The following is a 14,862-nucleotide window of genomic DNA, read 5'->3' on the forward strand; positions in this document are numbered from 1 at the left end:
AGCCCGACTCAAACCTGAATTCCATGCTGCACAGTCACTCGTGCACCTCTGACATACACACAACGGGAAGCGTGACAACGAATGGTAGGCCCTGCCTTCAAGAACAGTCACACCACATAGTTTCAGTTTCACTTTTCTGAGCTCCGTGCCAGCCCGCATCAGCAAGCTTCTGAGCCCAGCTGCGCGCCGTTTCGAGCACTGATTGGAACATTTCGCAAGTTTTTTTCTACCCCATTGTCTTTCTTGCCGCTTCGGCGCTATTGAGCATTTCTGTCCACGTGGTTCTTTCTTTGTGCTGAAACTATGCGCTTGTCACGTGCTATTCACAGTTTGTGTTGAAGCCTCTCCATACGGGATGCTGCCACTTAAGAGTGTAATGCAGTAGCAGTGGAGTGCCACCACAGAAAAATTGTCACGCTGTTCTTGCCTCAGAAGCAAGCAAGCAACCAACCATTGCCCACTCTTTCACCAAGTAAATTTATCGTGAGGCAAGCGGTTCTTTTTAGCGTTTTCGGAGTCATTCGATAATTAGAATATTTTAATGTGACAGCATTGAAGGCCCCGTTATCCAGAAAATGTGGCGTCGGCATTGTGAGTGAAAAATCGCGAGCATGACTCTGGCAGGTGGTGCCCAGAGAGCAACCTATGGGAGGCAGGTGCGCCACCTGCTTGCGGCATCATCACAAGCTGCCCACCGGATTGTGAGCAAACTGCCCACCCTGGCAGGTGGCAGTTAAATTAATGATTCCTCACTCGGGAAGAGCAACCTGGGCTACACAAGGCCCACCGCTGGGAGCACCTGCCATCCCAGGGTGGCAGCGCATCGCTTAACTGTTGCACCACTGCGCCAGGAGAGGTACGAGGACTCCCAGGGATCTATGAATGTAAACTAGAGAATGAGCTTCCGCATATAGACCAGAGCACGAAATAAATTTGTGTGCCGCCATTTTGAAAGTGCTGTGGCGACATCTGTTCAAAGCGCTGTGGCGCCATGTGTTCAAAGCAGACTTCCGGGCTGCCATGCGAGGCTACAGGACACAGGGTGCACATAGAAGCAGTGGCTAAATGGCCCTATGTAAACGCTGCATGCCGCCGTAATTGAAGACTTAATTTGCTGTGATCGAGTTTATTATCCTGCGACTTTCAGCGTGGCAGTTGTATCCACTGGCGATGGGTTTTGCAGGCCCCTTGTCCACCACCGGGCTAAATGCTTCCGATGAGTGCAAGACCTTCACATGTGATTTTCTCAAACCATGTATTGGAAGTCTGCTAAACGATAAGGCGTCCTTCATAGCCTGAGTCGTTTTGGGACGTTAAAACCTCAAAACCAAACCAAACGTTGAGGCGGGGTTCAATAATGCAGCGAGCATTACTACGAACTGTTCATCTGCATGCCTGCCCTGTGCGTAATAGTAATGTGAGAATACGTCTATGTTTTGTCAATCCGCTATCTCAAACCCTAGCTCCGAGGCTGGCACCCAAGGCTGTATGGAATTTGGAACACATACTTCTTTCGAACTACCTAATAAATGCTTCCTTGTGAACTATTTATCTGTGGATCTTTCCTGGCTTGCTTATATTTTGGGCACTTCTGTTCTCATTATGTTAAGGTATCATGGCCGCATTATGTTTCTCATCAAGGGAGCCTGATCATTACATCAGTGATCACTGGTATGTATAATGTGAGATAAATGATCTCTACAAAAGTGGATGCCGCTAGGGTAGAAACATCTTATGTTTGTCACTGCCTCACTGCTATATGTGTAGCACAGTTAACGGATGAGCTGGTGAGCAGAAAGGCTTGTGGCTATCCTGGCACTACATGACAGGTGTAGCACATGTGGCAGTGGCTGTAATAATGTTGAATCAGAGGTGCTGTTTTGAAGTATTACATGAGTGGCAGGAGTCTAAATAACTTTTTGTGCACTTTGCAGTGACAGATTCAGAGCGCAACTTGCTTCTCTACATGTACCAACCTGAGTCGCGTGAAAGCTGTGGTGGGCAACGATTGCTGCGAAGAGGAGACTTCCATGTGGGCTCTCCTGTAGTGTCCATGTTTCGAATCAAATGCCGCATGGGCGACATTGCCAAGTATGACCGTCGTGCAGCAGCCACTGTGGACGGTCGACACATCACAATGTTTGGTGAGCCTTGTTTCTGCTGTACTTTTAGAAATGTGTATAAATTATCTTTTCTCATCCACTTCTTGTATAAAGAAATGGTGTCACGTGCAAGGGCACTGCTGTTGTGTCCAGGTGATACGTCTGCAGGGGAGCTTACTTTCATCCCAGTCCTAACTATACATTTAGGGGCCCTACTTATACATATAAGGGTCCAACTTCTACTGGAAGTGCAATTGTATGCATTACAGAGATGATTGTGAGCTTTTCAAGAATGCTTGCTTAGACATTAGAAAGCATAAATAATGTTAAATAATACTATTAAAAAATAATAAGTTTTATTTTTATAAACTAGGGGAAGGGCTGTCACACTGCAGCCCAGCATAGCCTCTTCATTTCTTCTTACTGTGTAGACAGTATGGGTGCCATTAGGTGAAAATTCTGGCATGTGTGTCTGTGTGGCTGCCGAGTAAAGTCTCCGGTGCCTGGGGCAAGCTGATTGTGAGAACTGCACCTCCCGAGCGCGAGCCGAGCATTAGCAAGCCAGGTCAGAGATTGCCCCACCCCCCCACCCCTCCACTATAGGTGAGACTGAAAATCTGTATTCATGGAAGCGGAGAGGTGGGTGCTATGACCCCCCCAAGTGAGCGGCAAGCGCAGAGAGAGGGAGAGCAAGCATACGGCATCAGCTGATCCAATACAGTGTGCACACTGCACACACATTTCGCACAACGCGAAATGTGAATGCAGCGAACGTAAAAGCATAAAAAAATAATTTGGGAGCGATAAAGTGAACTGTGATGCAGCCGATGTAAAGCGTAAAATTATGAGCAAGCCTCAGAAACCGGCCAAAGTATAGCGGAATTAATTGGTGCAACTTTCAGGCAGTGGGATGCAGCAAAAGAGAAAAGCCTCAAATAGAAAAGCATCATCCTAAAAGCACATTCTGCTTAAGCAGTTCATCGCAGCAGAAAATCTAGGCATATGTCATTTTCTTTTTTTATTACGGTAATAAGAAACCCCACAACAAGCGACATGCAACATGCCTTACTTGCAAAAGATGTTTATTTTAGTGTGGTAGTTTAAAAAATTGGTAGTGGTTTAGCTCTGGTTAAACCTGGAGGATTGCGAAAGCAACGCGGAGAGAGAGAGAGGCGATGGAGAGCGCGCGGCAGTGGCGGCAGCTCTGGCACGCTAGCTATGCGCCGCTACTGCGCATGCGCAACTGGTGAGTGTGGCGGCATCACCTCTGAGTCACCCGCGCAGCGATGGCGGCAGCGTGAAAGCTGTGCGCCGTGTGACGTCACTGCTCCTCGCGCATGCACAGTATGGCCTTGCCTCGGCTCCGCGAAATGGCTTGATGACTCGCGTAGTGTTGCTTTCGCAACAAAATTTAGCAGCTCTTAGTACTAGGTAGAAAAATTTTAAATGCTGGAGCTGCACTGGGGCTGCTACGTCTATTTAAGGTGTCCTGCAGCAAGGTTCATAAGAAATTGAAAATTTCCCTAAAGCTTTGTTTGCTTGGAAGAGCTGTATAGCTTTTGCTTTAGCTCTAGGTTCTTTGTTTTTTTACTTAATTACTATTAAATGTATTTTACTGCTAGCTGTCCAGGGTATTCAACCTTTATTTAAGATACACTTTTGTTATTTACCACTGTTTCACAATGGTTAGCTCTTATTTTATGTGATGGAAAGCTGGTATATTTCTGTGTCTGCATCTCAGATAAACTTTGCATAGGAAAACTACTGAGGTCTCCATCAGAATGCGAACAGTAGCGCAGCATTTAATGTGAAATGCAATTGTCTTGCAGCAACCCTTGATGGCAGCCTTGGCTATGTTCTGCCAGTACCAGAGAAGACCTACCGAAGACTGCTTATGCTGCAGAATGTGCTGGTGACAAACATCCCACATTATGCTGGTCTCAATCCGAAGGCATTCAGAATGTACTGTTCTCAAAGGCGCTTTCTTGGGAATCCACATAAAAACATTCTGGATGGTGAGCTCATCTGGAAGTTCATGCACTTATCTTTCACGGAGCGCAGTGAGCTGTCAAAAAAGATCGGCACTACTGTCACTCAGGTAGGCGTGGCTGCAATTTGAAGTTGAGTACTCTTTGCCTGACAAGCATTTCGCTTACACTACTTGTCTATTGCTTTTCAGATCACTGATGACCTCCTAGAAATTGAAACCTACACTGCACATTTTTAGGTGTCATGCAGTCATATGCAGCTTCTTGTACATATATGCCATTCCTCGTGCATTTTCATCACTGATGTGTACCATTAAAAGCACATGATTTTACATGTTTTTTTTTTTGCCTTTGTTTTGTTTTCATTGAGCAGACATTGGATCATGAGTACGCATATGCAATGAAACGTTGACACCTGCTTATTTTTCAGGAGCAAAGGCCCTTGCACGCAAGGTTTAAGTGTGGCTTGTAATTATAATTGCATTTAATTGCACTGCAGTATACTGCAGTGCAAGAGAAAAGCAATTTGACTCCGAAATACCAAAATTACCACATACGATGCTGCAGCCTTACATTTGCTGGCAGTTTTCTGGAAAGGGCTGCTTTGCAAAAGTCTTGGCTAAATTTGACTTGTGAACAAATGTTCTGGAAGTGCAAGGATATTCTACCGTGCAGCTGCTCGGGCGCGGTTTAGGTGACTGTCTGTCAAAATGGTCATTTTTTTTCTTCCAAATAAATTGCTGGTACAGCGGCGTACGCTGCTTACAGTACAGTGAAATACAAGCAATCTATAAAAACGACCTTTGAATAATACATTTGCTAGACAGCCACTGTGCCCTTTTGCTGATGTAAGCATTCAGTACACTGATTTGAGTTTTGGAAGGCATGGAATTTTAGCATATAGCAGAGGCTATGTGTGGACCTGCTCCAGTTTAGAGCAGCTACATGTTCTCACCTGGTCGCTGCACATATGCAGCAACGGCGTATTGTTCCAAGAGGTACTGTCTGACTGCAGTATACTTGGGAACAATGCCAAGTGTAAATGACAAGGGGCTAGGTCCCCGACAGTACTCCTGTAGGTGTGTGGCCTGTAGGTGTGTGGCTAGGTCCTGTCTCATACAGCGTTTTTCTGGGCGATTCGATGGCGTGGTTTGTCGGCGGTGCTGGTGCGAAGTTTTGCCGCTGCAGAACTTCGGAGTGGGAAACGGCAGATAGCCAGTGAAAGCCGGACGAGGTGCGTGATTCTGCACGCAGTCCACCCAGTCGAGTGCTCGAATGTGGGGGAAACATTTGTCTTGCAACTGTAGTTCTGCGTTCTTGTCTTGGGGTTACAGGTAAGAGCTTGAGTAAGGGATAGGCACTGAATAAAAAACTGATTGCTGAATGGAAGAAAACAAACTAATACATACAAAAGTGACGAAACAGGAAAAAAAGCACTAAAACGCCAACCGATTGTGATGCTTGTGACGGGGAAGGAAGGGGGGATTCCTTGACACATGTTGAAGACTGTTGGGGTTCCTTGAGGCAAACAAATTGAGAACCCCTGGTATACAATAAAAATGAATCTTTGCTTGTTCTGAATGATCAATATCTGATTTGCTGTATATTTCATTGAAGTAAGGATGTTAAACACGCTCACATTCTTTATTCTCACAAGACCTCCGTCTTGCATTTCGGCAGCAAATATTTCCCCATACTAAGCTTTTTTTTGCACGCAGTGCTTCTGCACTTTGCACACATCGCAGACAGCCGAGCCCTAGCCTTCCTTTTTCGGAGCAGGCAAACTATATACTACAATTAAAATTGGATGCAGACTCGGAGTATGCATACTGAAAAACGGCCATCACTCCCACATGGCTGGCGGGGTGACTAACAGACACTACGTTGCTGTGTTGCTATATGAAGCTCTGCAAGCCTTGCCCTGAAGCAAAAAATATTTTTGGAGGACGCTTAAGCTTTAGTCTTAGTCTTAGTCTTTAAGAGTGGGACGCGACAGCGTGTTGCAGCATGACCAAGGAGTCCACGGAACGCCATCGCCCATTCAGCGCGATGCCTTGCCCGAAGGAAAGGAAACGACGCCTGTCTCTCATACTGAGTGGTCACCCGAACCACGTCGTAAGAGAAGGAAAATGAAATGAAAATTGGTTTTAAGGAAACGACGATCTCTCATATCTCAGTGGACACCCGAACCGCGCCGTAAGGGCCTCAAGGAAAATGAAATGAAATTGGAAAGGAAATACGCCTGTCTCTCATATCTCGGTGTACACCCGAAAGGAATGGACACCACAGTACATGCCTCTAAAGCGCCCTTCTAAGAAAATGTCGTATTGAGTACTAGATGCACCTTTGTTCATTCCAAGGCATCAAGCTGACGTGGCAGTGGTTAGCGTGCTCGTCTCGCACTTCACAGAGGCCCTGGTTCGATTCCCTAACCCTACCAATATCCTACTCGGTGTTATTTGGTAATGCCTCTGGAATTTTTCACTCGCGGCCAACGCCGCCACACCGGCTTTTCTGTGACACGGGGCCCTTAATGCTGTCGCATTAATAGTAGTAATAATAATCATTGGAAGTGTGTGTACTCCTAGATGTTTGATTTGTCTCGAATATTCAGGTGTTTTTAAAGATCCAAAATACCTGGGCGGCTCCGTTCATAAAATAAATACAGGAGACGAGTTTATGAATTTAATGTGAACTTTAAATGTATGATATTCGATTTGTATTAAAAAGTTTTGAATTTTCTGTTGTCCCGTTTACCGCAATGGTGTTAAGGTGTTAGCGTCGTCATGGGTGTGTGTGCAGTAAAGCCTGATTGATTGAGAGGGTCATGACCAGAGGTGGGCAAATCCCCTCATTTTTTACTTACCTCCCTCATTCTCACTTTTGAATCCATGGCCCTCCCTCTCCCTGATTTTGAAAAATTATCCGGCCCTCCCTTTCCCCACCCTCACTAATAGTTGCTTTAAAACTCATTATTTTTGCTAGTCTGTAACTTCTGGCAATATTACTGAGTAATATAAGACAAGTGCTCTCAAGGCACTATTGGACGAGAGGCTGGATGCTTATACTGGTGTGTGTGTGTGTGTGTGTATTCGTGCTAATACGTTAGAAAAAAATCGAGACAGTTACGAGTAGCCCCAAAATATCACTCTGCCTTTACTTCTGGCACACACTGCATGCATCTGTGTGCCCAGCACTTACATTTGTTGTTCATATTCACTGCTAAAATCAGTCAGCGCGTGTGCATTGTGTCTGTGTACAAAAACTAATATATGCCAAGAATATTCAGAAAACAATGCAGTAGCATTTACCACGACAGTTAAAATAGGTGCTAAGCACAGAACAGACTCAGAACAAGGAAGATTTGTAGGTCGATCACTTGTGTTGTAACCCTAGCAGCACAAATTGCTGCTGGAACATTGCACCAATATTGCCTTTCTAGGTTGCATTAACATGACTAGTGTCCTCCTTTGTCAGTGTCAAGACAATATATGTACAAAAACATTGCTGCAACATTTTCCGCGATGTGTCTACATCTGACATATGTTCAACATTGCTACTACATTGCCACAATGTTTCGTAACATAAATGTAACATTCTTGAAAAGTAATTCAGCAACCCTGCACGAGCATGCAGGCCTGTCAGTTGGTAAGCTTCACAATGCTTCGCAAGGACCGAGAGTGACCGACACTTGAGCTCCACAATGCAGTACAACATGCAACTCATACACACATCCGAACGGATAACATGGAGTCAAGCTTATATAGCCGTCGGTGAAGGGTGTCCCAACCCAGTAAAAAAAAAAAACAATGGGTCCAATTGGAAAATTTCCAGTTGAATTAACCAACTGGTCGAAAACCAATTGTTTTTGCCACCCATTGGGCTCGACCAATTGAGCCCAACTGGCACTTCCAATTATAAATAATTGGTCGCCCAACCAGACCAAATGGCCCACCAGTTGAACTAAAATGGCATACCTATTAAACTCAAATGGTTTGAATTGGCCAGCAAAAAAAAAAGAAAAATAGAACTTAATTCCTAACCAGTTCAAGTCTATGACTGCTGTGAGACTTCTGCCAACATTTTTACAAGGGAACTGAATTATAATCATACACTGTTATGAAAATCAAGTGAACAACAAGCACGCATCAAACACTATAGTCAGACAATGTATACCTCATAAATTCTCAACATACATCCACAGAACAATATATACTCCACTCATGAGACCCTCCAGCTGGAGCCAGTGGCGGTTGACCATTGAGCGAAGTTATCCAATTTAAGAATGCCCACAGTGGTGGTGGAGATGATGAAAACAATTCCAGAGATTAAGCTGCTAATATCTTTTACAAGAACCTAATTAGTCTAGTGTTCTGTTTTATAGCCAGCTAAGTATATATACAAATCTCTGTGAAGGACATCATTGACTTCAACTTAAGATTTTTCGATGGTCGGCCAGTTGGAACCAACTGGAGCTTCCAGTTGGGAGATCCGCTTCCAATTGGTTACAAATATTTACAGTTGGGTGATCCAACTGGTAGTGCTGAAACCAATTGGAACCTTACAAACCAGTTGGGTAATCCAATTGGAAATGCAGAATAATTGAAATGCCCAACTGGAACTGGGGAAACCAATGGGACTGCCCAGTTGGATTCGTGAGCCCAACTGGCCGACCTATTGGGTCCAAATGGTATGCCCAATTGGACCCATTGGTTTGCGACAAATTAATGGAGCTGTGCATGCAATCTATGGCAGGTGTGATAGAAGAGGTTTAGTTGCAAAACACTGCTAGTTGAAAAAAAAAATTACTGTAGCTACAGTCAGAAAAGTTCTGGAACCCTGTTCTTGAAATATATTTGTAATGGGGCTTTATTGTTATGATTTAAACAGTATAATAACGTTTGCCTCAACGCTGCTTCTCGATGTCGCTCCAACTATGGCAGATAGTATGTTATCCTAACCAATTTCTGAGCGTGTGGCTGCAACGTTGGAGTATGTTGCGCAACATTATAAAACATTGGCGACATTGCCATAATGTTCTGGCAACATTTTGTGCTACTAGGATAATTGGGATTCCCTGATGACATTGCGATAGCATTCAGTCTTCTAACTGGATTTCACTGCTTCTAATCTCCCACCATTTTGTGCGGCTTGCTGCATGCTCGTCTGATGGCACTTACTACTTACTAGTACTGCATCGCGATTTTGAATCAAGATCTTTTTTCTCATAGGAGGGCCACATGCAAAGCTAATGTAAGAGAAGCCATCTAGAATAATCAAGAAGAAGAGGCACAGCACGGGTTTGCCAAGCCCAGGGCCAGACAGAGCTATAGTTCTCTCTCTCTGGAGTTTAATTCTGCTTCCTGAATCAAAAAATAAGTGGCCCTAAAATTTGAACAGTCCAACCTTATCAAAAGCATGCGATACATAAGACCAGGTGCGAAAGTAAAAATATCGTAATATATCTCCTCAATGCATACATTTTTTGGGGCCACAGTGGTTTCCTTCATTACATCACTATTGTACACGGCCCCGCCGCGGTGGCTCAGAGTTTGCTTGGTTGCTGACCCGAAAGACGCGGGTTCGATCCCGACTGAATTTCGATGGAGGCGAAATTCTAGAGGCCCGTGTGCTGTGCGTTGTCAATGCACGTTAAAGAACCCCAGATGGTCGAAATTTCCAGAGCCCTTCACTACGGCGTCCCTCATAGCCTGAGTTGCTTTGGGATGTTAAACCCAAATAAACCAAACTATTGTACACGTCTTATAATAAACCTGCAGTTTTTAATTAATGAGAGTCGAGTGCAAGCTAGAAGGCTGGTTTTACCTCATTTCAATTCCACAATGTCCTGCGATAGGACAACTGTAGGATATTTCAGGAATTTTCATCCTCGAGTCCAGCAAAGTACAAACTGAGGGCATCCTCACTAGGGCATTTAGCCGTCAATGCACTCTAAACGTACTCAGAATGTCCACTTCAGAATAAGGACATCCTCCGGACGTTTGGTGTTTTCTGGGTAGTAACGCAGTAAAAAGGAAAGACTACCTTACTCAACCTCGAGTGAGATTCGAACCAGTGGCAGCGCAACAAAGAAGCTTTGTTTGCCGATGCCTTATGCTACTCGGGCATCTCCAAAGCTTTTTATTGTTGCTGCATGGAATATATCAGGAATCTGCCTGACCCTCGCTCGTGCCTTGGTTTACCGGGGTGAATTTATTTTCATTTATTTTTTCCTTAAAGGCCCGAAGGCGTTACATAAGGGGAGGGAGGAAAATCAAGAGTTTTGTAACAAGCAGAACACATCAAAACAGAAAACGAATTAATGGATAAAAGAAAACAGTATGAAAAAATAACAATATGCAGCAGTTACATGATCTTGTGAGGGGTATACAATGCTAAGTGGAATGCACGAGATCAGAACAAAAACAAAATTTATATAAGGTTTGGTTTATGGGGTTAGTTCCCAAAGCAACTCAGGCTATGAGGGATGCCATAGTGAAGGGCTCGGGAAATTTCGACCTCCAGGGGTTCTTTAACGTGCACTGACATTGCACAGCACACGAGCCTCTAGAATTTCGCCTCCATCAAAATTCGACCACCACGGCCAGGATTGAACTCTCATCTTTTGGGTCAGCAGCTGATCACCATAAGCCACCGCGGCGGCAAAATTTATATATGGAACACTCAAGCAATACAAGAGCAACACAGTCCAAAAGGCATGACATCAAAAAGAAAAACAATCAGCTGTTTGAAGTGCCAAGATGAATATGGCAGAAAAGATTGCCCTCATGAAAATTGAGCTAAAGAGCAGCCAATCAGGAGGCTGTACTTATGCAGCACCAAATGACTTCGTTGGACGCAGCGGTTCTGCGTGTTTATCCATCATGAGGCTTTTCCATGCGCTAAACAGTCCTATTAACACGTGGCGTTCTCTTCTTTGTCCCTCTCCTGTGTGCGCTGGAAATTTTCCAACATGCTGTATCAACTCAGTCGAATGTCAGTTTTACTAACACGAAAAGTTCACGCGGACCTTCCGGAGTGTTTCGTTACAGGCACAAATCTATAGTGCAAGGCTTGATCTCAGTGTCCTTCTTTATAGTCTGCAGAAGTATGGGCGAAAACAGCACGGCATCACGACACAATGCAAATGATTTCGTTGTTCAACGGTTTCTCGTTGGCTTTCACTGCATACGGCATTTCAAAGGTACCCTTGGCGCGAAGGCATGACCTAACGCGTGAGATCCCCGTTTAAAGTAAAAAAAAAAAAGGTTTTTTGGCCTATTAAATTTACATCTGCTGTACACGCTTTAGAGGGGCTCTGAAAGGGGCTTTCAAGAAAGGTGCAGTATGCCCGGATTTTTAAAGGACACTGCTTCACGAATATCCTACAGCAAGAATTTTTTAATGTGTTTTGCAGTCAAAATTTGAATTTTAGCGAGATCGTGCCTTTCCCCTCCTCTCGGCATTACTTGCTTGCTCAAAGGTTGGCGCTCCTTCGCCAACCTCACCACGTAGCTGACTGGCAGTGGCTCCTGCAGCCGTGTGACCTTGAAAGAACTACCAATAAACATCTCAGGAGCGTAAAATGGAGGAGAGTGCGAGTATGAAAAGTCGTCAGAAACGGCTTGCACAACTGTGGGTTTTCTGCTGCATGTAGAATTGCATTATTTGGATCAGGTGTTCATGACAACACGATGTAGAGATTTAGCAATTTTGTGTACTCTCCTCAGAAGGTGTTTCAGGGTTCCTTTATTAGAGTGGTATCAAGAAAGGCTAGGTAAGGCTGCAGGTATACGGACAGAGAAAGTAATGGCTGATCAGAACCCATACGGCCTTCTGGGAAGGCCGTACAGGTATGCTAAGGAAAAGCGAAGAGTGAGAAAACCGAATATATCGGCATAAGGTTCTCCCACGACCATGTCCAGAAAAGACAGATGAGCCCTTCAGCTCTTTTAAGCACAGCTGGTTTTGAAAACTAAAAACACCAAAAAAAGTTGGCAAACAAAAAGTGCACGACAGATTCATCAGACTCCTTTGATGCATAGGCTCAAGCATAGGCTTGCATCAAGCATATATGCTATGCTATGATATATATATATATATATATATATATATATAGAAAAGCCAACAGCCACCGAAACCAAGGGACACAGGGGATTTTTTTTATTTATTTTGTGGTGTTGATCAATTTAGAATATTACTGAATATGTTATACTGAAGATATTCAGGAATATTCTAAGTTGATCAACACCACAAAATAAATAAATAAATTTTTAAAAATCCCATGTCCCTTGGTTTCTGTGGCTGTTGGCTTCTCTGATATTTATAACGAGCCCCTCATTTCCCTTCCCTTTTATATATATATATATATATATGCCAGTGTTCCCACAAGGCTCTCTGTAACAATTAACAAAAAGCTTACCAAACCCTGTTTTCTTTAAATCACCTGTTTGACATCATCTGTGTAATTTGTATTATGCCCCTAGCTCAGTATCTTTAAATACACAGCTAATCACGGCTGCTCTCTAGTACAGTGTAAAATTAAGATTAGGATTTAAAGAAAATAGGTTTGGTAAGCTTTTTGTTGTTACAGAGAGCCAGTGTTCCCAAGAGGCTCTTGTTGAGTCGTAAGTCATAGTATGAGTATGTTGTTTTCATACTATGTGGTAGAGGTTTGGCAGGCTGCTTAAAAGGGGGGGGGGGGGGGACAAGTCGGTTTTGGGGTGACAGAACGATGCCTGTCTGCATATAGTTGCCGAAACAAGATAACTTCTTCTCTAAATAGTGTGCGGTAATGTAGAGGGCACATGCGGTAGTCCTGATGGTGCCCGCGTAAGTACTCGGCGTAGGAGAAATTCTCGACTGACACCAGCTTCAGGGGAGAGCTAGTACTTCTGCGACGGGGTCTTCAGAACTGCTGAAGCTGGAAGGTTTTGTAGACACAAAATCCATCAACATTTCACCTTACCTTACGTACAGTCGGGGACAGAAGTCTCTGGAAAGCATGCTTCATCAACAAAGCAGATAGCTCTTGTATTAGCCGCCAGCACGAGACAGTCGTGGAGGTGAAAGTCCAAATCCTGGTCTTTCACCCCTGTCCAGTCGGTGGCTAACAATAGAAATATCGATTTATAAAGCACGCGGTCCAGACTTTTGTGCCCGACTGTACCTCATCAGGTAGTTTCTAGCATAGCCGATTCACACTTTGAGTTAAATGATTTTGCGACTCTTGCTGTAAATTGATGATAAATGATGATAAACACGACTAAATCTGTTTGCATGACGGTAACAAGAAAAAAGCGACCTTATGATTTTCCGTACTTTGTTAATGGCAGAATACTGACGAAAGTTCACCAGCATAAAACTTAGGCATCACACTAACTTCTGACCTCAGATGGGACACGCACATTGCTAGCATAACCCCGAAAGCATTACGCAAATTATTTTTTCTTCAAAGATGTCTGCGCCTCGCACCCACATCAACCAAGCTTCTCGCATATACCACTTTCGTTCGACCAGTTTTAGAGTACGCTAACACAGTTTGGTTCCCCCATTCAGTGACTAATATAACAAAACTGGAAAAAGTACAGCGTAAAGCATTGCGGTTTATACACAACAAATATAAGCCCACTGATTCGCCAACTAACCTCGCAGCTATTTCGGGTTTGGCGACGCTATCATCAAGAGCGCAACAAGCACCACTCAAATTTTTATTTCACCTGATGCACAACTACTACAAGATAGACGTATCAAAACACATATCTTTCTCGCAGTCACGTCCGTCCAGGCATGAACACGCAAGGGATAACAGAATACTCATGCCATAACGATATGTTCATGTATTCCTACTTTCCCCTCGTGATCAGAGAATGGAATCGCCTTGATCCCTCAATCGTAACTGCAGCCACATTATCTCAGTTCTCGTCACGGATAGAATTCTTATCAATTAACCAATAAAGAAGTTTTACTGACATACTCAACCACCTCTCAACACTTCATTAGATTGTTAATTAATCGTGAAGAAAGTCTTTTTTTCCGCTCCTGTGTTCCCATGTGCTCCAATTGAATTCCTTATGGAAATGCTCCACCTGACTACTAGACATGTATTTTTCTTTTTCCTTGCTAATGTTTACCTTTTCTTTTATTTTGCTTGTTCCTTTCTGTTCACCTGTGTTCGATTTGTATTCTTTTTTTTTATGAATTCCAGAGTGCACTGCTTAAATTTTTATCATGTTTGTAATTTTTGTTCGCCCACATGCTATGGTTCCTGATGGGACTGGCAGTATTGTAAATAAATAAATAAATCTTTTTGCCGCGTACAGTAAAGTAAGGTGGGTAAAGTGAAACACCTCTTATTAAACAAATTTTGCTTTATTTTATATACCGATGTCACTCACAAGAGTAAACAGTGCAACAAGGTTGCTTAAACTCATCTATGTTCAGTTTTTTTATCCTTAACCCGTTTGAACCGGTTCAAACCGGAACAATGTTGCTCCGGAGCCAAACTCGGAACTGAACCCGAACTGCTGAAATTCCGGTTAACACCCTGGTTAATAGTCTCTCTAAACAAGCCCTCTGCCAAATGAGACCAGCTTCCTTCTAGATTCCAGCTTCATGAGTAGACTGCAGTTTGCACCTGGCACCAAAGTCTGTATGTACTTCAAGTCTTGCCACTACATACACACTGCCTCAAGATGTTCTTGACAGCAGACTTACAAAAGCAGTGAACTCAAACCCGTGTTCAATGCAAGACTACTACAACACGGCACTAC

The 14,862-nt window shown here is 43.7% G+C and overlaps 1 protein-coding gene across 2 annotated transcripts in view; it reads left to right on the forward strand.

Moving 5' to 3' along the window:
- Positions 1-4,437, forward strand: part of Cpsf160 (cleavage and polyadenylation specificity factor subunit 1) — an 89,499-nt gene extending 85,062 nt beyond the window's left edge. For both annotated transcript variants that reach the window (XM_089579877.1, XM_089579878.1), the window contains 3 exons: positions 1,935-2,144; positions 3,932-4,200; positions 4,282-4,437. In XM_089579877.1, the coding sequence (XP_089436003.1) occupies positions 1,935-2,144; positions 3,932-4,200; positions 4,282-4,329 (527 nt within the window). In that variant the 3' untranslated portion in view covers positions 4,330-4,437. The remainder of the gene's footprint in view (positions 1-1,934; positions 2,145-3,931; positions 4,201-4,281) is intronic.
- Positions 4,438-14,862: the final 10,425 nt, after the last annotated feature.

Source organism: Amblyomma mixtum, chromosome 3 (assembly GCF_055824585.1).
Source record: "Amblyomma mixtum isolate Tamu chromosome 3, ASM5582458v1, whole genome shotgun sequence".
Lineage (NCBI taxonomy): Eukaryota > Metazoa > Arthropoda > Arachnida > Ixodida > Ixodidae > Amblyomma > Amblyomma mixtum.